The sequence below is a fragment of the Bos javanicus genome, chromosome 3, assembly GCF_032452875.1.
Source record: "Bos javanicus breed banteng chromosome 3, ARS-OSU_banteng_1.0, whole genome shotgun sequence".
Lineage (NCBI taxonomy): Eukaryota > Metazoa > Chordata > Mammalia > Artiodactyla > Bovidae > Bos > Bos javanicus.
In genome coordinates, this window is record NC_083870.1 from 75,334,054 (window position 1) to 75,358,512 (window position 24,459).

The 24,459-nt window shown below is 36.5% G+C and overlaps 1 protein-coding gene across 1 annotated transcript in view; it reads right to left on the reverse strand.

Moving 5' to 3' along the window:
- LRRC7 (leucine rich repeat containing 7) overlaps window positions 1–24,459 on the reverse strand; it is a 622,375-nt gene that overhangs the window by 75,063 nt on the left and 522,853 nt on the right. The window contains exon 22 of the mRNA XM_061411605.1: window positions 12,479–12,598. Coding sequence (XP_061267589.1) covers window positions 12,479–12,598 — 120 coding nt within the window. The remainder of the gene's footprint in view (window positions 1–12,478; window positions 12,599–24,459) is intronic.

The following is a 24,459-nucleotide window of genomic DNA, read 5'->3' on the forward strand; positions in this document are numbered from 1 at the left end:
GTGAAAGAGGAGAGTGAAAAAGTTGGCTTAAAGCTCAACATTCAGAAAACTAAGATCATGGTATCCAGTCCCATCACTTCATATCAAATAGGTGGAGAAACAGTGCAAACAGTGGCAAACTTTATTTTTTGGGGCTCTAAAATCACTGCAGATGGTGACCGCAGCCATGAAATTAAAAGACGCTTACTCCTTGGAAGGAAAGTTATGAACAACCTAGACAGCATATAAAAAGCAGACATTACTTTGCCAACAAAAGTCTGTCTAGTCAAGGCTATGGTTTTTTCAGTAGTCATGTGTGGATGAGAGAGTTGGACCATAAAGAAAGCTGAGTGCTGAAGAATTGATGCTTTTGAACTGTGGTGTTGGAGAAGACTCTTGAGAGTCCCTTGGACTGCAAGGAGATCCAACCAGTCCATCCTAAAGGAAATCAGCCCTGAATATTCATTGGAAGGACTGATGTTGAAGCTGAAACTCCAATACTTTGGCCACCTGATGGCAAAGAGCTGACTCATTTGAAAAGACCCTGATACTGGTAAAGATTGAAGGCAAGAGGAGAAGGGGACAACAGAGGATGAGGTGGTTGGATTGCATCACCGACTCAATGGACATAAGTTTGAGTAAACTCCGGGAGTTGGTGATGGACAGGGAGGCCTGGTGTGCTGCAGTCCATGGGGTCTCAAAGAGTTGGACACGACTGAATGACTGAACTGTACTGATAGGTAGTGGAGTAATCATATAAAAATCAAATGACACGAAATGGAATCTTATCACTTTGATAGTCTCTATTTGGATCAATCCTTAGTCATCTGCCAGTTTTCATATTGTTTAGGCCTTCAAACTACATATTCAGTCACAGACATTTTCATTACAATGGATCAAATTCACATTTTCTTTTTGCTCTTAAATTTCTTCGGAAATGAAGATAGTATAAATATTGTTATCTCCATTTTCTGAAGTCAACTATTTGTTTGTTTTAAGGAACAAATGTTATGAACTGATGAAATAAGTAGTTTAATCTGCCACTGTTTCTATTGCTTTAATCTGTGACAAATTTTTTTACCTCTCATTTAAGAACCATTTGATAGACACTCTTTGGGCTTTCACTTTTATTAAGGAAATAATTTAGAATCAGTCTGGATGAGAACAATCTCCAGATTTTATGACAGTGATGTCCCTTACTATTGGATACAGCTATATTTTTTGCACTGGCATTAGGAGATAAAGCAATATGCTTTACAAGTTAAAGAATTAATGCTGTATTAAGTAAGAAAGTCTAATACAAAAACAACTGTGGAACTAACAATACTTTATTCACCTGTCACTGTTCCTGTAAGTTAGATGAGAAATTTTCCATTGACATTTCTACAACTTCCTCTGTGCATTATTTTTGAGAACAAATTTAATTGCATAATAGAAGTAGAATAGGTTTTAAATATACCTATGACTGAAATAATACTAAAGTCAACTGATTAAAATACATCATCCTGACTGTTCAGATTTACAAAAGAAGTATTGGAAATGGATCATTAAATAGAGGATATTATTTCATTGATTTCTTCAAACTTTTCTTCCTGATTCAGCTACTAAGTGTATGGAACTGCCTTTGAAGGATCCCATTTTCATGGAAATTTTGACTTCCTACCAGCCATGTACTCTTGCTTTGGCAATTAATTCTCATTTAGCAAGGAAGTCTTTATATATTTTCAGCCTTTTCTCTCTCACATAAATAATTACCAATTATAGGGAGATTTGAATCTAACTGGATATATTCATTCTTACTCTTCTAGTATAGCAAAAGGCATGGCTGCATAGACTCACTAGAACAGGTAACATGATAATTAATGACCTTTTTTTAAAAAGGGTACATTCAGTTCATCTGAATAATAGTTCTGATCCTGGTAGCCTGAAAGAAGTGCAGTTTAAAATTCTCAAGGCTAAATTTGAACTCTTAGTTTATAATTCTTATAATCATTCTTTGGATTATTTGACATATTTTAATTTGTAGAACTTTAAACAGTGCATTTTTATCCTATTCTAGAACAATAATATATTTATTCCATAAGGACCATGCTGAGGCTAGTCTAATAGAGACAGAAGCATACATTTGTTAGGGAGGGGAAATTAGTGGATATTTCTTAATAAATAGTCACTAAACATAAGCCTCAAGAATTTCAACGAGCTCTCAATAGGTGTTTGATGTATGCTCAGTCACTCAGGCATGTCCAACTCTCTGCAACCCCATGGACTATGGCCCACCAGGCTCCTTGCTCCATGGTATTTTCCTGGCAAGAATACTGGAGTGGGTTGTCATTTTTCTCCTCCAGGGGATCATTCCGACCCAGGGATCAAATCTGCCTTTTCTACATTTCCACTGAGCTGTCTGGTGTTTGATGGATGCCGAAAAATTTCATCAATAGTTGATCCTTAACCACAAAAGTCTCATAAGATATAATTTTTACCTACTTACTTCTATTTTTGCTGCCGCTGCTGCTGCTGCATCGCCTCAGTCATGTCTGACTCTGTGTGACCCCATAGATGGCAGCCCACTAGGCTCCTCTGTCCCTGGGATTCTCCAGGCAAGAACACTGGAGTGGGTTGCCATTTCCTTCTCCAATGCATGCAAGTGAAAAGTGAAAGTGAAGTCGCTCACTTGTGCCTGACTCTTAGGGACCCCATAGACTGCAGCCTACTAGGCTCCTCTGTCCATGGGACTTTCCAGGCAAGAATACTGGAGTGGGGTGCCATTGCCTTCTCCAACTTCTGTTCTTAACCCTTCCTAATCTGTGATAATATGACAGCCCTTCAGGCAACTGATGTGTTTGGAACTGTTGCTTAAAACACCTTTTTTAACTGACGTGTGAAATTAAGGCGTGAATACATACTATTCACACAGATATTCAGTTCTAGATTATTTCTGAAAACCCAAACTCCAAGAAAAGTAGAGTTGTGTCACCATAGATCTAGAGAGCCATATTCAAAGTTCTGTTAGGAATAGAGGTTCTTTTTCATTCGGACACATTTGGTATTTTCCCATGGTTCCACTTTCCTTTTTAAACTTAAGCTCCTGCGAAAAAGTGGCTTTTGGTCAAGAGAAAAATTCTGAATATATCTGTGTAAGAAATGTTACTCTGGGGACAGCAGATAGGTCTAAATTTTTTTAATTTGGTTTTAATAATTAAAGAAATCTGTAATTGTATGACTTCATCATCAATCTACCCTTTCAATGACTCTCTTCTCATTTTGGTGGCAGAGCTTACTGACAGCAAAAGTATTCAACTGCTATTTTTTCTAGAAGTCCAGAAACCTCAGTAGAAGTGACACCAACATGAGTAGGAGTGACAAGAAGAGGATGGTTGAAGGAAGCAAGGAGAACCTTAACCTACCAACTGACTCCAAAAGATCTCCTTTCCGACTTTATACAAATGTTTGGGGCTGAAAATGACTCTATAAAATAATTCCAATCTGTTGTTGAGTTTCTGTGATGACCGAGTCTACCAGAAGAAAAATGTACTCCAACCAGTGCAAAATTTGCTATCAGAGGAGAAAAATGAGGCTTGGGAAAGAATCAGAAAAGAGGAAGCCAGAATTGTGCTTGGCATTACTCACAATAATAGAGAATATTGTTTTCATTTGCTTATGAACTGATGAAGCCAAGACATTACTCCTGGGTATTCTTCACAGTTAATAATGTGTATTGCTTTAGGAGGGAAACAATACAAATCCTCAGGCAAAACTTACACTACTTGACATATTTCTTTCTGTACAAAAGGAGAGTTTAGCTATAGCATTGACATTCACTAAAGTTTCAGAATTTTTTAAATTTCAATTTTACTTTAAACTAGAACAGATATTCTTGACTCTTATGTTTGTGATGGAAATAGGAAGCATTTCTATTTCCCTGTCTCCTATCTCTCATATGTAAGGTTTACTCAGTTGATTTTCCTATCTGCTTCATCCACATCTGTCTTGCTCTCTTATAGCCTCAAAATTTATTCTACTTACTGCCATCCCTATGTTTTCCAATATTTAAATCTTCATTTCTCTTTCTTATCTACTCCAGACTTTATTTCTATTTAAGTGAGCTACATCCACCCTCCACCCCTACCCCACTTCCTGTCCCCTGCCTTTGATATAAAGGATTCCAACAGCAACACTGCCCACTCTCAGTTAAACTGCAAAAGCCAAGAACTGTAGTTGCATTTATTTCAGTTCTATATTTATATAGACTACTGATAGCAATATTTGCTTTTAAAGGCAAAAGTTTTGGAGAAAATTACTTTTCAATGACTACAACTTTAAAGATTAAGATTTTTTATGTGTGTGTGTATGTATGTGTGTGTTTCACTCAGTCATGTCCAACTCTTTGCAACCCCATGGATGATAGACTACCAGGCTCCTCTGTCCATGGAATTTTCCAGGCAAGGATACCAGCGGGTTGCCATTTCTTTCTTCAGGGTATCTTCCCAGCCCAGGGATTGAACCCAGGTCTCCTGCATTACAGGAGACAGATGCTTTACCATCTGATCTACTAGGGAAGCCCCAAGATTTTTTATAGCACAGCAATAAAATGATTTTATTTAAATTACTAAATGTATGAGTGAAGTTGATTTTTTTTTAAACAACTACTTCTCATTTAAAAAATGACATAAATCTATTCTTACCCTGTGAAAAATTCTACAACAGACAGATTTTCATTACCAAGTGAAAAATCAATCCCAGTGGTAATTTGATTCGGTTGCTTTAAACACAGACAATGGTGTGGCTGCATGGTATTCAATAGCAAAACAATTTAAGATTTTCAAAATATATTTTAGACATTTTCTAAATAAGTATATAAAGAAACATACATTATACTAAGTAAAATGCATTATACTAAGAAATATGCAAATGGCACGATTATAATAAGGAGTGAATATTAATAAATTAAATAAATTTTAATATCAATACATTATACGATCTGAAAAGCAAAAATTCTGATTTGGGGGTCTGTGAAAGAAAAGATTAAAAGAACACAAAAATAACCAAACCTCACATAAGTGAAGGTGAAAGTGGCTCAGTTGTGTCCAACTCTTTGTGACTCCATGGACTATACAGTCCATGGAATTCTCCAGGCCAGAATACTGGAGTGGATAGCCTTTCCCTTTTCCAGGGCATCTTCCCAACCCAGGGGTTGAACTCAGGTCTCACACTGCAGGCTGATTCTTTACCAGCTGAGCCACAGGGAAACCTAAACCCCACATAATTTCTTTCAAATTTCTTTTAGTTTCTTCTAACGAGTTTCTGGGCATGCCTCAGAGATGATGAACATCTGGAAATCTTGAAGCTCTGAATGGTTGAGCAGGCATTGTAGATGTGGAAAAACCATGGGCAAGCTCAACAGAACTCATCTGTGAGCCAAGACTTAATTAGCTGCATTTTTATACCTTTTTCTTCAATTATGTTCATCCTGATGTTGACCTTGAAACCCACCTTTATTACTCTAACTGCCAAGTCATTATGCACTTAGAACAAAAGACACTTGAAAGAGGGCAGAGTCACTAATGTTGCAAGAGATTTGAATGTCTAGTCTTTACACATTAAAAACTTTCAGATTTAATATCACTGAAATTTTAAAGTTTCTTGGTTTTCTCTTACAAGAAGGGAAAGAATTTAAGTTTCATTTGTTTTAAAGAATGCTTCTGCAATGCAGGAGACCTGAGTTCAATCCCTGGGTCAGGAAGATCCGATAGAGTAGGAAATGGCAACCCACTCCAGTGTTCTTGCTGGGGAAATCTCATGGACAGAGGAGCCTGTTGAGCTATAATCCATCGGGTCACAAAGAGTCGGACAGGGCTGAGCATGCATGTGTGTGATCTTGGCAAGTAACTTAACCTAAACTCCAAGTCTCTAACTGAGAAAGCCTAAACTCAGTTTCTTCTTTCATTAAAGTGGACAAAAATAATAGTGCTTACCTCATATGATTGCTGTGAGGATAAGATGAACAAATACATTCAAGTATTTAGCACAATGCCTGATATGGTACCTCATAGTTCTTCCCAAGGTGACTGCAATATAATTCGATAGACTGAAGCAGTAAAAACAATGACGTGATACGACGACTAAAATACAAACCCTCCTTCTGAGAGCACTGTTGTTTTCAGTCACCACCAAAGTTTCAACTAATCCTCCAAGTGCTCAAAGTAGTACTGCCCGGAGTTCGAGGAGTGGGGCAGATTTACCTCACTGTGACATCCTCTAGCAGTGATTCACAGACTTGAAATAATGGATATTAGAATTTGGGATTTTGGAGACTGACATAGCAAGAGAGAATTTAAACTACCTCCTATGATTATATCACTAAAAAGCAGGCTAAGATTTAACACCCTCAACACTTTGCTATATATTATCCACTCTCAGATATATAGAACAAGACAGTGGATGCAGGAGCAAAATTCTTTTATATTTTGTTTATTTTATATATCTAAATCTCTGGATCCACAACTTGGTGGGTACCCACAATTTGTTCTCCTATAATGCTTGGAGTACTGCTAGGCATAGCCATGCTTACGTGATAAGTTGCTTCAGTCATGTCCAGCTCTTTGTAACCTTATGGACTGTAGCACTCCAGGCTCCTCTGTCCATGGGATTCTCCAGGCAGGAATACTGGAGTGGGTTGTCATGCCCTCCTCCATGGGATCTTTCTGACCCAGGGATCAAACCCGTGTCTCCTGCAGCTCCTGCACTGCAGGTGGATTCTTCACCATTAGCCACTAGGGAAGCTCTGCATAGCCATGCTGCTAAGTTGCTTCAGTCGCGTCCGACTCTGTGTGACCCCAAAGACAGCAGCCCACCAGGCTCCCCCGTCCCTGGGATTCTCCAGGCAAGAACACTGGAGTGGGTTGCCATTTCTTTCTCCAATGCATGAAAGTGAAAAGTGAAAGTGAAGTCACCCTGTCGTGCCCGACTCTTAGCAACCCCATGAACTGTAGCCTACCAGGCTCCTCCATCCGTGGGATTTTCCAGGCAAGAGTACTGGAGTGGGGTGCCATTGCCTTCTCCATAGATGTCACCAAAATTAGTTTAAAAGCTACAGTAGCTACAACTGAGAGTCAAAGGTTCAATCAAAGCCTTTATAAAATGGATTCCCCACTGAATCTCTGCAGTATCACAGTAGTTTCTGATCACAGTAGTATCAAAGTATTAATGCTACATAGTAGGGTTATCACAGTAGAAGCATCACAGGAATATCTCTTGACATAGAGATAAGATTGAAAAAAATCTTCTACAGAGACTTGGTGAAAGACTCAGATGGGGTACTGGCTAAGACTTCACCAATTAATATCCTTTGATTCCCATTCTATTTGTAGTTTAATTTCTGATTCTTAATTCTCATCCTATTCAGGCTTCCCTGGTGGCTCAGACAGTAAAGAATCTAATGGCAATGCAGGAGACCTGGGTTCAATTCCCCGGGTTGGAAAGATTCCCTAGAGAAGAGAATGGCTACTCACTCCAAAATTCTTGCCTGGAGAATTCCCTGGACGGAGGAGTCTGGCAGGCTACAGTCTATGGGATCGCAAAGAGTTGGACATGACTGAGCTACTAACACTTTCACACTTTCATCCTATCCAGCCTAATGGCTACTCGTTTCAGGACAACTGTAAAACTAACACTGACTTTAAAAAACATTAATTGCAGAATAAAATATAACCTCAAATAATAATAGTACCCTTTTCACACCTATTTCAGTCAATCTGGAAGCCCAGGCTAATAATCATTTTCATTTCTTTTCTTTAGGTTGATTCTCACTAGAATCTTAACTTGATATCCTCAATTAATATATAATAAAAAACTAAAATTGAACATTTAAAAGAATCATCATTCTTTTTACTCTGTGAGGTAATAGCAAACATACCCATTTTAGGTTCTGAAATTTCAGATTTTAGGCAAAAGTGCTATACAATATAGGGTGGCCAGAAAATGCTTATGATAGTAGGAAGAAGATATAAATGAGTTTACACACGAAACATACAGAAAGTTTAAAGACATATTACATTATTTTACAAAATGATTAATAAAGTTTCAGATAGATTAAACAATTATTTAGCTATTAATAAGAGGCACTAGCTCACAAATGTTTAATCAATAGATAATTGCATGGGATTCTCAAAGCAAGGAGAGAAACAAGCAAATGATCATCATGAGTTGTACTGCTGATATGATTAAACATAATAACATGGACTTTGAAAATAGATTTCGTGTAAAATGGATGTATGTATGGATAATGTAAACACCTATTCATTCCATTTAGAGTAATAAATGAATAAAACTTTTCCTTTTATGGGGAAATTATTGAAGCCCTTTGCAACCAAGTAAGTGATACGGTTCTTTTCTTTGGTCGGGTTATTTAAGGATCCCTTGGCTCTGATAGGTATTTCTTCAATTTCTCCTCTTTCTTCATAAAGAAGTAAATTTTCCTACTTTTCTGAGATCTTTCAACTTTCTCTTCACCAATCATTACTCAACAGCCTTTAAATATAATCAGGTGTTTGCCATCTTAAGTATCACGTCTGTCTTCCTCATACCCTCTTCCAGAGACTACCATAATTCTCTCTTTGTAAAAGGAAACTACTTTTTGAGTTTTCTAAGTTTCTGTCTCTATTTCTTAATGTTGGTTAGTATGGATTCAGCTCCATTGATTAAATAAATTACTCTTGCCAAGACAACCAATAACCTTTTGGTTGCTAAAGTCAAAGTCTTTAGTAATACCTTGCTTGATTTTTTTGGCACCATGTGATACTGTTGACCCTTCCTTCTTTTAACATTTTTTTTTTTTTTTTTAGTTCCAAGATGCTGTCACTTTTCTTTGTTTTTTCCTTCTACAGCTTTTTACTTGTCATTGGAGTGGAAAGCCCCATCTATTCTACTCCAAATGACCAGTCAAAGCCAATCATATAGTTTTATTCATCTTGCTATGGGTGAGAAATCCTTACCTATTTTGGATCAGTGAGATGTAAAAAGAGGCTTGTTGGGAGATTTAGGGAAGAAAGGCTTTGCTTGTAAGAGACAGCTACTGAAAACTTGGTTCTCTCTCCTTATAAACTTGAAAGAGGAAGCTTGTTATCTTCAACTGTCATAGGTAGCCATCTGATAATTATGAGAGGAACCAATTTTAGGATAGAGCCAACAATATGAATGGAAGAGTGGAGAGGGGAAAAACCCCAAGTATTTAAAATTATCTTTGTTGTTCAGTTGTCAAGTGCAACTGTTAGCGACCCCATGGACTGCAGCATGCCAGGCTCCTCTGTCCTCTACTGTTTTGCTCAAGTTCATGTCCGTTGAATTGGTGATGCTATCTAATGATCTCATCCTCTGCTGCCCTCTTTTTCTTTTGCCTTTAGTCTTTCCCAGCATCAGGCTCTTTTCCAGTTATCTAACTGAAGGTTAATCTGAGGCTCAGCCTAGATTTGTCTACTTATGTTAGTGAAATATTTCTTTAATGTTCAAGACTAAAGTTTTCTATAGCTTGTGGTAGAAAAAACCTTACTGATAAAATCTTTAGCCATTTCTTCTCTGTAATTCTAAGAATATGTCATATGTTGGTGTTCCGTGGAGCTCTGTGTCTTCTGTCTTATTCATAACTCAGTTATGACTTATGTTTTAATGATTGCTAAATTTGTATCATCAACTAAGACTTCTCTCCTGAACTCCTGAAAAATATATCTAAATATCCACTGAAAATTTCCACTCAGATTTTCTAGAAGATATCTCAAATCAACATTTTAACTTTTTTTTGTTGTTGCACAGCATAGTATGTAGACTCTTAATTCCCTGAGCAGGGATTGAACTCCTGCCTCCTGCTTTGGAAGCATGGTGTCTTAAGCACTGACCTTCCAGGGAGGTCTTAAATCAACATATTAAAACTTAAACTCCCTTCCTCTCTTCCACTTCCACTTGTTACTCGTTTTGCCACCCCACCTCAGTGAAAGGCACATCATGACTCATACAAATTAGAAACCTGGTTATCAATCTTAGAACTATTATCTGTCTTTTATGCCCTATGTACAGTCAATCACAAGATCATGTTGGCTCCATCTTTTAAGAATATACCAAGTCTTTGCATTTCCTCTCTACCACTCATTGCTTCCATCCACTCTCCCTTGGATTACAAGAGAAGCTTTGTAAATTGTTCCATGGCCTCAAATCTTTCTCCTTTCCAATTCTTTCTCAGAAAACCTGTCAAAGTGCTCTTCAGGTAAAAATTTAATGATGGCTTTCCCCTGTTTAAAACACTTCTTCCCATTTCTTTCAGGAAAAAGCTCAGCATAGTCTGGTTTATGCTTATACTCCTGGCTTTATTTTCACACCATCCTTCTCTCTTGCTGCTCCTGCTAAGTCGCTTCAGTCGTGTCCGACTCTGTGCGACCCCATAGACAGCAGCCCACCAGGCTCCCCCGTCCCTGGGATTCTCCAGGCAAGAACACTGGAGTGGGTTGCCATTTCCTTCTCCAATGCAGGAAAGTGAAGAGTGAAAGTGAAGTCGCTCAGTCCTTCTGACTCTTAGCGACCCCATGGACACAGCCTACCAGGCTCCTCTGTCCATGGATTTTCCAGGCAAGAGTACTGGAGTGGGGTGCCACTGCCTACTCCGTTCCTTCTCTCTTAACTTTCTTCAATTTCTTTACTAAATAGGTGTCCTTTCCAGGTGCTCTCCCAGCCCTGTATTCCATCCTCACAGGACTGTATTTATCTGCAGTGCTGGATATTGCTCAATAGGCAGATTAATAACATGTGTAACACCTGCAAACCAGGATATTAACAATTATTTTGGGTAAAATAATTTGACATTTAATGTATATTTTTAAAAAAGCACTGAAACATTCATCAATGGAAAAAATCACTTAAGTTACAAAGAAAGTATGAAATTGTGTAGAATATATGTTATGAAGCACAATTACAAAATGAACATTCATGAGCTTAAGAACTAGAGTTAAGAACCACAATTCAGCTGAAGAAACAGAATACTACTACTACTACTATCAGCTTTCTCCTTGATCATCCTATCCCTAGATCCTATCTCTTTAGAGACAACCATAATCCTAAATTTTATGCTAACCATTCCCTTATAAAAAGTTTTCTCACTCATATACTTATGCCTAAATAATATATTTTAGTTTTACTTGTTTTTGAGACATAAATATGGAACTCTTTTTAACTGATTCAGTTACATTTGCTTTATTTTTTGCTCTTGATGTATGCCATCACCCGAAACTTGTTCCTCACTCAAACTATGCTTCTAAAGTTTACACATGTTATCCTAATTATAGCTAACAAGTGTTCATTGCTGCAAAATATTCCTTTGTGTAAATAACAGAATTTACTTTCTCACATTCTTTGTAATAGACAGATTTATCCAGTTTTCTACCATTGTAAGCTTTACAAGTATCTTCAATGACATACACAAGAATTTTGCTAGGATATCTTAGGAGGGCAATTGTTGGAATGTTGGATATATTCATATTCAGCTTTTATAAGAAAATTTATTGTCAATGTGATTGTGTTTTATACTCTTTCAAGAGGTATAAAGGAGTGCCCACTACTCTTATACTTGGAAACAGCTTACAGTTTCATACTCCTTAATTTTTGATAGTCTAGTAGGTTTAAAATAACATCTTTTTGCTTTTTTCCTGATTGATAAAAAGTTCAGTTTTAATATTAATTTACTCTCCCAATTGCTTTTATTTTTACCATACTTTTGGTATTGTGTTATCCATCTTTTCATATTTTTGGTAGGAGTTTTAAAAAATATATTCTGGAATATTAGTCTCTTGTCCTTCATATATGTTGCAGTTATCTTCTCAGTTAGCACTTTCTTTTTACTCCTTTAATGGTGATTTAACATGAAGTATTATAATCACCTACTTATCACTCAGCCTATCTCACCAGACTAACAGGTTCTAGAGGTAAGACACCACACTATATCTTATTCATTTTTGCACCCTAACATCTAGCAAGACCTCAACACACAGTAGGGCTGCTTCATACATACAGTTGCTCATTAAGTGTTTAATGAATGAATGACAGAATGAATGAGTTGCTATGATTTTACAGGTGATGAATCAATCTTTTAGTGGTCAAATTTCATTGTTTACAAATTGGTTACACTATGATGCTGAATCAGAGCTCAGAAAGTATACACTATACAATTTCCTGCACTTGTACTTCAAAGGTGGGTGTCAGGCATTAATAAGAGGTGATAAATTTTCAGAGAGGTGGCAGGATGTTGTTTATAAAAATTCATTACCAGCTCTGAACATTTGGCAATATTCACTTTTCATTTTTTTCAACACACTTACAGTTAGCCAAACTCCCTATTGTAGGATAGTGTTTAGCCTAAATTTATCACAAAGTTAGAAATGATGTTAAGACACAAGATATGGATTACATATTACAATGGATATGCAAGGTTCATGGTTTGTGTCATTAATTTGAAATTGGTTACCTTTTTAGTAATGGTGTCCGGAGGTACATCCCGCCTCCCAAGAGGATAAGGATTCCATTGGCCACTAGGAGAAACATCTTCTTGTCCATTGTCTAAAATGTTGCTTTGCTGGGACGGGGTCTATTGCAAAAATGGTATGGCATTCTTTAGTGATGTAATAGAAGTTTATCATAGTTTTCTGAAAAGAGTCCCTAATGATTATGGTAAAATTACTTTTTTTAAATTGCAGAAAAACATATATCCTAAACTGGAGGTACTTTTATCCACTATTTACTTGATAAGAATTGTAAATTAATAGCTTTTTGGAAGCAATGAGGAATTCAATTAAAATAACCATCTTAGAGTTATTTACTGAATTTTAAAGATAAGTTTAAATTTGCAGTACTGGAATAAAAATAATCAGAATAAAATTAACCAATTGTTAAAACCACATTTAAAAGTTGCTTAAGTTACTTCTTTAGTATGATCTTAGCATTTAGAATATAAACTGAAACCATACAGTACACAGTATGTAATTTCTAATATTCCAAACCATAATCTAAAACAAATTTTATAAAGCTGTACTGATTCTGGGAGAATGTGTCTTGCACTAATCTACAATGATGTTAACACTAGCATAGTGTGAGATTCATGGTACTATGACATTATCTATAGATCACTTAGAGGAAAAACTAACATATCAAAAAGTATTGGGCTGTTAGAATTTTGGTTTAAATAAATCATAATTGTTTTGACTCCAAATTTATTTATGTAGATCATTTATATATTAAAGATTAAACTCTTCATATATATTTTATTTTTGGCTGGTTAACTGCTTATTATTTTTTAACAAATAACAATTCTCCTGTCTCTGTTATTATTACTAGTATATATTTTGGGAGGCATTTGTAATCTGATCTAAGTAACAGAAGGAATCATACACCAAGAGAAAGCCTCCTATGGAGGGCTACAGTGGTGGGATATTTTTCCTGTCGAAGCAGATTAACTTTTTGTATAGACTTTTTTCTCCTTGAGCCTATAGGATATACAAGTACTGCCTGATTTCCTGGGGAATTCTTATATGGTGAGATATTATAGTCAGTGTTTCTTATGCCATTTACCCCACATATTTTGGAGGATCCCTATGGATAGAGAAAGTCTGGTTAGAGAGTGTATGTGCAGTTCTTGGTGTGAAGAATTGTCCTCCAACCCTGGAATGAGAGAACTGGGCCATTCTCTTCATAATATGGTGCAGATGCATGGCTTGCCAGGCTTCATCCAGTTATACTGAGTGGTCCTAACTGTTCTCCTTTATAAAACAATTATATAATGATCCTATCTGCATTTTGATTACATGCATTTTTAAAAAGCATTGCTTGGAACTGTTAAAAATAATATTTACTATGACAAAATTAATTAAAATTTAGGTGAAATTTTTCTGGGGTCTAGTGGATATAGTGAAAGTAAGGAAATAATTCAGTTTTCTTCTTGTATTTTTGACTGTGTGAATTCCTTTTTTATGAGTATTAGAAAGTATGAAAAAAGAGAAAAAGGTAGTGAATTGAGGCTCCTGGGTTAGTTAGGAATGAATTTACCTGTGTTTGCTTGAAAATCAGATACAGGTTAACATATTTAAGATGACTTCCCTGGTGGCTCAGATGTTAAAGCATCTCCCTACAATGTGGGAGATCCAGGTTTGATCCCTGGGTTGGGAAGATCCCCTGGAGAAGGAAATGTCTACCCATTCCAGTATTCTTGCCTGGAAAACCCCATGGATGGAGGAGCCTGGTAGGTTACAGTCCATGGGGTCACAAAGAGTGGGACACGACTGAGTGACTTCACTTTAACATATGTGACATATATATTACTTGAAAATAACCAGACAGCTCTTCAATGACCATCTGCCTGATTTCAAGCATTAATTTTCTAATCTTTATCTTTTAGAGATTAGTGTTTATATATGTCCATGCATAATTTTTCTAGCTAATATTATGAAAAATAAAATTTTTTAAATTAAGCAGTTAAAATACAGTTATGCAGAGTGGGCACTACTGGACAGTTTTCTTTTTGAATTTTTAGTATGCATGTCATTGCTGGTTTGATTTCTTTGCCAGTAAAGCGGGATTATAAATATATTCAACTAGCTCGGTCTGTGGAACACAGTTTTGCAAAGTGGCCAGAATTAAGCACAAATAATCCTTTTTTTCTCCATTTCATTCCCATCTTTATCACTATTTCCTCTACTAAACTTCCGTCAGCTGCCCCGACATGACTCTTAGTCACAGAGAACAACTGAACTTGCAAGATTCTTTTTAATGTTAAAAAGGCTAAAACCCTTAGTCAAAATCCTAAGATCATGATGATATAGATTCTTCATTCATTTACCGATTAATCTTTCTCTTTTTAAAATTAGAACAACTCCATCAATTTCTGTATGTTACAGGAGCCAAAGAGAACATAAATACACAGACACATGAAAAAAAAAAAATACTTTGACTAGACAACAAGAGTAAAGGAATTTCCTGAAAGCAATTTCCTTTATTCATTTCCAGAATGCTCTGGCTTCTTTGTTTCTCTTAAGTAAGACACTTGAGGAGTGACTTTGGTTTTCAAACGTGGAAATACTGTGAAAACATTTATTTATGTTTGGGAGGGAGGAATCCAAAAGAGAATTATGTAGTGGGTTCACATTTTTTATCAAAAGGAATAAGTATAGCTATTTACCAAAAAAAAAATACTTTCAATAAAGTGCTCCTGAACTGTCCAAAAATGCAGTTGTTTAGTTGTTAAAATTTTATGAAATGTTAAAAGGAGCAACCAAAAAGTGTAAAAAGAATAATGAAGCTATCATTTATTATTTCAAAGAACATAACCAATTGAGTTCAGTTTTCATTCAATTATCTTTAGTATCACATTCGAGTTATTTTCTTTAGATACTTTAAAAGATTAAGAATTAGTCTTTTCCTCACCACATATAACCAATTAAACATAAAATATATGGAAAAGCATCACAATATAGGATTTCTTCAAGCTTCTAAATTCTGCAGATCCTTAATATTTCAAAATAAAAGAGAAAATGGTCAGTGTGATTTACTTAAAAGTCAGAAATTACACTTAAGAAATTCAGTAACGTTAGAAGAAGTTTTGCTGAACAGACACTAGTCCAAAAAACAACTGCAAACATTTGCAGATTTAACATTTGTGATTTTGACTACTGCGAATGATCACAAGCCTCCATTGGAAGAAGTAATTTCTGATTTTGCTGAGACATAATGTGTATGAATATATGTGTCTTTGTGTGTCTATATATCTGTGTATGTACAAGCATGTATATGAGTTGTATGCATGCATGTGTGCATATGCGTGCCTCTTTGTGAGTATATGTGTATGTACAGGATTCACATATATGAGTAAATGGGCTTAGCTGCTCCTGAAGGTTTGCTCTTGACTGTTAATTGGTGGGGGCATTGCAAGCTTGGGAAATTAACTTATGGCAATTAGCTGGAAGAATTATATCAGAATAGTATTAGAATTTGGCACTTTGCAAAGGTCTTGGGATATATTACTTAAGAACTCAAGGATTATTTTGCTTAGTAATTGGCACATAGTTCACAAAGGCACATAGTTAACAAATGTGTTGAAAACAACTTTCCCCAAAGTATTTTCAGTGAAATTATTGTTATATTATTCTTTTTCTGAAAAAATGTAGGTCATAAAGACAAATATACATCAAGCTTGAATCTACATCATTATGATTTCACAGATATCAATCTGAAGATGGTAATGTAATATCCAGATGATCTTTAAGCTATTGTTTCATTATAATGGTGAGGAAGCATCTGTATGAGTACAAGATTATTTTGGTAGTTTTAGTCATTGTCTATGAGGAATTATGTGGATTTACAGACTGAAGGATTTTTTCATAATTAGAAAGATAAGTGAATCCTTCCTGAGTGATAGGTAGCCAATAATAGATGCAGCAAAATCAAGAGAAACTATAGGCATACATTAACTCAAGGTTCTACATAAATCTTGCTTTGCTTTCAGCAAACAAAACAGAACTGGAATTAAATAAATAAACCTTGGAACTCGGGTGAATGAATACATGTTGGATACTGGAACTATCTGATCCTGAGTAATGTGCATATATCTATAAGAAAGGACATTAGAAATTTAAAGAGTTTATGTGCAAACATTCTCTAATTCAATGATAGTAGAATGAGTATCAACTAATAAAACAGTGAGGTCATCTTCTTCCAGGCAAAATTATATTAAAATATTATTTAATACATGTTCCCATAATTTCAACTTCTCTTCCCCTGAAATTATAATTTATATTAGTGTCTGCTTCAATAGCCAATAAGTAGTAGGAGCTATGGAATAATATTATGGTGGTAGAAGTTAAAAAAAAGAACAAGAAAAAAATTATCTATTTCTCCAGTGCAGAAGAGACCACACTATTTATATTGGCAGCCGGACACCTGCAGATAGGGTGTTGGAAAAGGCCAGTGATTTCTTTCCTAGTCTTGCATATCTCTGGAAAAGCAGTAGCATGGATGAGTAACTTGCAATTTTCTTAGGTTCACAACCTTTGGTCTTTTATTGCTACCAAACATATTTCTTGGTGATACTGAGTGCTCAAGAAATGCAAGCATATGTTGAAGAGTGGAAGGTAACTACTAGCATTTATTAAACTCAGCTAAATAAGAAAGTACTGTTTCTATAGCCCATAGGGGATGATTTGGGCTGTGATATATTTTGGATTAGTCAATACATTCTATTTGTGTATTCTTTTGTGTTTCCTATTCTATACAATGGAGATAATACTTCCATTTATGGTTTTTGGTGAGGGTTGTGTGAAAAAATACATTTAAAGTATCTCATGGTACTAGGTACATAGTCGATTTTCAATAAATCTTAGTCTTTATTCTTCTCCTATCAAGATATCTATTTTTCCCACCATTAATGTGGATAATAAAAATGACAGTTTGAACTGACATTTTGCAATATTATATTTCTTTTGATAACATAAAATTTCAAGACATTAGCTAAGCTCATTTACAACAGAGCACATCCGAAGAAGCACACTGAACCATTAATAAAGTCACAGAAAGTGACCTTAAATGCTTTTTGGAGAGGCAGTTATAAATGAGAAATGAATAAATGAATGAATAAATGAATAAATAAATAAAGACAGAATACTAATAATTTATAATTCAATAGCACATGTGTATGTCTTACATGTTCTGGTAATAAGTACTATGAAATCTTTCAGGAAATTAGAATAAGCATCAAAAAAATGAAAATGTTAAAAAAGAAATTAATTTATCAAACTAATTTTTATGGTTTTTATTTGCATTCTGTTAATATCAAGAGATTCTATAAAGTTACCATAGAAACTGTAATTTACTATTTACAGTACAGAAAGCCTATATTTAGTTTGTAATCCATAAAAAATGTATAATACTAGACTTGGAATATAAGAAATATAAAAAAATAGAAATATTCAAAACATGTATCAAAATCTGGGAGAGCCTTTTCTTTTTATCCACTTAAATATTCGTTGTTTAAATGCTTTATCAAGTGCAGAGTTCTTTAATCTTCATCAAAAAACAGTTATATCCTCTAACTAGTTTATTACAAGTTAGCCTAAAAGAAAATTTGGAAAAAAAAAGAATTAGACACATTTTGGTAGCCTTAAAAAAAAAAAATCAGCAAACTGAAAAAAATAAATAAATTGCTGAATCAGGACTTCAGGTAGTATTAATACAAATAGCATCTTTTTGTCAATTACCATGAGGGAGTAGAGAGGTAGCAATCACACAAAGGTGTTCTCTCTGGGTACATAACTTGCAAAAAGACAGTTTCAGTGTAACAGAAAAAATACAAAAGGATTCTCCTTTCTCCTAATTACAAGAAGTTAAGTCTTGCCAGCAGAGAGTGTGGGGAAAAGGCCTGGATTTCAGCTTCTGAATATTCCCTGGCAAAGGCACCATCTATAAAAAATGGATGCTGCAATTCCCTATCCAGTGCTTAATTGGCAATACATGAAAGCATTTACTTCAGTTCCTTAGGACACTTCATTCATTCTTTCTAGAACAACTCAGCATCATTTACCATAGCACATAAATAGAGAGGCAGTGTTATCATTCAGGAATTTTATGAATAAAAAGACAGCTCCAGTATTTTCAAGGGAGAATGAACAGTTTTGTTAATTTTATCTACTGAAAATGTTTATATTTTGATCTTACTCTATATTTTAGTGCAATTCTCATGGCTAACAATCATTTAGAGGCTCTCATGATATTTAAATAGCTGCTGCTGCTGCTGCTAAGTCACTTCAGTCGTGTCCGACTCTGTGTGACCCCATGGACGACAGCCCACCAGGCTCCCCCGGTCCCTGGGATTCTCCAGGCAAGAACACTGGAGTGGGTTGCCATTTCCTTCTCCAATGCAGGAAAGTGAAAAGTGAAAGTGAAGTTGCTCAGTCGTGTCCGACCCTCAGCAACCCCATGGACTGCAGCCTACCAGGCTCCTCCGTCCATGGGATTTTCCAGGCAAGAGTACTGGAGTGGGGTTGCCATTGCCTTCTCCTAGCTGATGCTAATATGTATTATTTTAAGTGGTAAGGTGAGAGTGTCGTAATAGATTTTTATATACTTGTAAATCAAAGGAAAATAATTTTTACCTATCTCCTTTCCTGGTGAGAAGAGTTTCCGGAAATTGAGCTTTAGTCATAGGACTGATTATCAATGGGTCAGTGGAGCCAGAAGGGAGACTCTGAGAGGCTGAACCTTAAGAAAGGTTAACCCTAAAGTTTCCCAGGAAAAGCAAACAAATTTTATAATTAATAAGCTCTGTGGGAGAGATGTATCTGAGCACAAAGGCAAAAGGGCAGAGACCTAGGTTGGAAAGAAAGGAGTCCCTGGAGTAATTTTGAAACTGACTAAGCATCCGGTGCATACACCTGATAATGTTTTGCAATAGCAGTAGGGGAGGAAAGTTGTCCAGATGCCTACATTTTATAGGCCTTAAAGTGATCATTTGGGTCATATAATAATTTGGGGGCAATGGAGTAGTAATTTTGTTTCTTTTCCATCCTTGCCCTCTCTCTTCTCCTGTTGTTGTTGTTTTTGGTATGAATGAAAAGTGTCAGTTGCTCAGTCGTGTCCGACTCTTTGTGACTCCATGGACTGTAGCCCACCAGCTACTCTGTCCATGGGATTTCCCAGGTAAGAATACTGGAACTGGTAGCCATTTCCTTCTCCAGGGAATCTTTCCAACCCAGGGATCGAACCTGGGTCTCCCTCACTGCAAGCGGTTCTTTACCATCTGAACCACCAAACAATAAAGTATTAGTGATAATTCATTTTGAGATAGGCTATTTCAATACTTGATATTCTCTTTTGATGTGAAGCTGGATGGCAGCATAGTAATTTATTTATACTGAAGTATAGTTGATTTGGGGCTTCCCAGGTGGTAAACAACCTGCCTGCCAATGCAGAAGACATAAGAGATGTGGGTTCGATCCCTGGGTTGGGAAGATCCTCTGGACAAGGGCATGGTAACCCACTCTAGTATTCTTGCCTGGAGAATCCCATGGACACAGAAGCCTGGCAAGCTATAATCCACAGGGTCCTAGGTTGGCCATGACTAAAGTGACTTAGAACACAGGCACCATAGTTGATTTACATTACATTAGTTTCAGCTGTATGCAAAGTGATTCAGTTCTACATACGTGTGTGTGTCTACATACATATATTCCTCAGTTTCTTTTCCATACTTTTTTATTCTTGGTTTGCAATTTAATACAGTTTCCAAAGAGAATTCCTTTAGATCATCTCTTTGCTCAATTGGGAAGTTTGCAATATCTCCAAGTATTATAATTCTGCAACATTTCTGTTACAGATCATCTTGTTGCTGTTTAGTTTTTTAAGTAGTGTCTACTTTTGTGACTCCATGGATTGTAGCCCTCCAGGCTCCTCTGTCCATGGAATTTCCCAGGCAGGAATACTGGAGTGGGTTGCCATTTGCTTCTCCACAGGATCTTCCTGACCCACAGATCAAACCCGCATCTCCTGCACTGGCAGGTAGATTCTTTATCACTGGGCCACCAGAGAAGATCTGTGCCACCCATAGATCATCTTAGAGCCACAGTTGAATGGGAAAGACTAGAGATCTCTTCAAGAAAATTAGAGATACCAAGGGAATATTTTACACAAAGATGGGCACAATAAAGGACAGAAGTGGTATAGACCTAACAGAAGCAGGAGATATTAAGAAGAGGTGGCAAGAATACACAGAAGAACTGTACAAAAAAGGTCTTTATGACCTGGATAACCATGATGGTATGATTACTCACCTAGAGCCAGACATCCTGGAGTGTGAAGTCAAGTGGGCCTTAGAAAGCATTATTACAAACAAAGCTAGTGGAGGTGATAGAATTCCAGCTGAGCTATTTCAAATCCTAAAAGATGATATAAAAGTGCTGCACTCAATATGTCAGTAAATTTGAAAAACTGAACAGTGGCCACAGGCCTGGAAAAGGTCAAAGAAGGGTAATACCAAAGAATGTTCAGTTGTACAATTGCACTCATTTCACATGCCAGCTAAGTAATGCTCAAAATCCTTCAAGCTAGGCTTCAACAGTACATGAACTGAGAACTTCTAGATGTTCCAGTAGGATCTAGAAAAGGCAGAGGAACCAGGGATCATATTGCCAACATCCATTGGAACACAGAAAAAGCAAGGGAATTCCAGAAAAACATCTGCTTCATTGACTACACTAAAGCCTTTGACTGTGTGGATTACAACAAACTGTGGGAAATTCTTAAAGAGTTGGGAATACCAGACCACCTTACCTGACTTCTGAGAAACCTGTATGCAGATCAAGAAGCAATAGTTAGAACTGGACAGGAGCAATGGACTGGTGCCAAATTGGGAAAGAGTACATTAAGGCTGTATATTGTCACCTGGCTTATTCAACTTATATGCAAAGTACATCATGTGAAATGCTGGGCTAGATGAAGCACAAGCTGGAATCAAGACTGCTGCAAGAAATATCAATAATGTCAAATATGCAGATGACACCACTATAATGGCAGAAAGCTAAGAGGAACCAAAGAGTCTCTTGATGAAAGTGAAAGAGGAGAGTGAAAAGCTGGCTTAAAACTCAACATTCTAAAATCTAAGATCATGGTATCTAGTCCCATCACTTCATGGCTAATAGATGGGGAAACAATGGAAACAGTGACAGACTTTATTTTATTGGGCTCCAAAATCACTGAGGACAGTGACTGCAGCCATGAAAGTAAAAGACGTTTTTCCTTGGAGGAAAAGCTATGATGAACCTAGACAGCATATTAAAAAGAAGAGACATCATGTTGCTGACAAAAGTCCGTATAATCAAAGCTATTGTTTTTCCAATGTGAGAGTTGGACCATAAAGAATGCTGAGTGCTGAAGAATTGATGCTTTTGGACTGGAGAAGACTCTTGATAGTCGCTTGAACTGCAAGGAGATCAAACCACTCTATCCTAAAGGAAATCAACCCTGAGTATTGATTGGAGGGACTGATGCTGAAACTGAAGCTCTAATACCTCAGCCACCTGATACAAAGAGCCAATTCATTTGAAAAGAACCTGGTGCTGGGAAAGATTGAAGGCAGGAGGAGAAGGGAATGACAGAGGATAAGATGGTTGGATGGCATCACTGATTCTATAGACATGAGTTTGAACAAACTCTGGGAGATGGTGAAGGACAGGGAGGCCTGGTGTGCTGCAGTCCATGGGTTTGCAAAGAGTCAGATACAACTGAGCAACTGAACAACAAGAATAGTTAATGAATCCATTCTATAGGGTACCCCAAACAACATCATAAAATTAATACAGCAGCAAAGAGCTATTTAATTTATATCTGGAGAATAATGTACACAATGAGAAACAGTGCTTCAAGTATATTACCATTTTTCAGGCACTGAAATGAAAGTCACTCAGTCACGTCCAACTCTTTGTGACCCTATGGACTATACAGTCTGTGGAATTCTCCAGGCCAGAATACCGGAGTGGGTAGTCTTGCTCTTCTCCAGGGGATCTTTCCCAATCCAGGGATCAAACTCAAGTCTCCCGCATTGCTGGCGGATTCTTTGCCAGCTGAGCCACAAGGGAAGCCCTTTCAGGCACTGAATATGTGTATATTATTCTATAGATTGACAAGAAAACAGGGCAATAAAACTAAGTAAAATTAGGGGCTGTCCATACAATAATTTCAAGGAGTTCAAGCAATAGCTTCTTTCATACCAAGACCTTCTAATCTGCTCTTTGCATTCTGAAATTCTATCATTGTGACTTAAGGGTTTGATTTCTATTTAATTGACAAGCCCTCCAGGAAAGTTGTCTGTTTAAGTTGGTGATAGCTCATCTGTTCCTTAGTGCAAATGAGTTTCAAGGCTCTCATGAACATTGGTTTATTTTTAGGGCAGAGTATGAGCCCTGAGCATCTAAGAAGACATTAAGAACAGGCTCCATTAAAGGAGAGACTCCAGGGAAAAGGGTCTTACTGATAGTAGTGTGCTGGAGCCAACAACACTCAGTCTCAATTTTGAGTTCAGTGACCTCAAGTTACCACTTTGAAATTTCTCAGAGAGCGAGTGTTCTGTCACTGACATAGGCACTGGCCACAGATCAGGCATTTTTCTTCCTGGAGAGACTTTTGCATACAATACTGGCTCTGCAACAGGAGACTGAGGACAGAGAAAATAACTTACAGAAATTCTCAATTAAGTCAGTTTTTTTTTAAGTGATCATGGGTGATTAAAAAAAAAAAAAGCTATGAATAGAAATGTCTTGATGATTTTATTACTCTCCTCAGAGTAGGAAGCAAAGTATCCAGAGTTAGGGACTGTTATTAAGACTAATTTGACAATAAAATATGAGTTTGAGGTCTTATGACATTCATTTTGCTGGGAGGGTAGTTTGTTTCATATGTTCATTAATTAAGAGAAGAGGGTTTGGAGGCTCCCATCATTCTACTATCCTTACTTTGGCGTTTCTTTTTTTTTTTTTAATAAAAACTTACTAGGTTAATGACTACATTAAAATATAGTCATAATGGCATAATTGTGCGAAAATGACTCATTAGTCTCCATTGAAATGCAATTAAGACAGATTGCATTAGTCAATTTAAACAGGTATAATGGACATTTTCTGTTTTGCCTGAATAAAACAAGCAGAAATGGTCCTTGGACAATGGAAATATTTTCTCTTATCATATACGCCTTTTCAAAGGAGTCTACGTTTTCATTTAAAACCATGTCAACTTGCTACTTTCCCATTAACCTAGGATGAGTAAAAATTTGCTAGTTAAGCCACAAATTTGTTTCCCCAAAAATGGGCTAATGAAGCTTTTAGAAGTGCTAATGACTTAATTGTCATTCTAACATAGGGCTCTAGGACTGTTCCAACTAAAATCCAATCATAATTTTTCTTTCTGTTCTCAGAATGCATCAGTAAGAGAGTATAGGACTGTCTCCAAAAAGTAAAAAAAAAATGTCAACATGTGTATATATACATATACACACACACGAAAGAAAGAAAAGCAAAGAATAAAAGAAAAAGAATATGAATAATAAGAAAAATGAATCTTAAAGCAACACAAGAAGCCATGTACCTGCTCAATCCAAAAAGCAAAGCTGTTGAGTAGGAACCTGATAATCAGTCTAGCTATCAATATTCATTGAGCAGCTAAGAGCATGGGCTCTACAGTATTTGCCCTTATGCTTTTTGGACTCCTGAGAGTCTGTAAGCAGGATTGTACATACAGCCTAAACACATTACGTGAACAAACAACATTAACTGGCTTTGGTATGCTGACACATGTAGGGCAGTCCATACTTACTTTCTGAAGAGGTAGTTCTTGTAGATCAAATTTAGACTTAGTCTGCAAGTTTAAAGTCATGCTTCTGCCTGCATGCATTGCTGAAATACCTCCATAGGGCAGCATGCC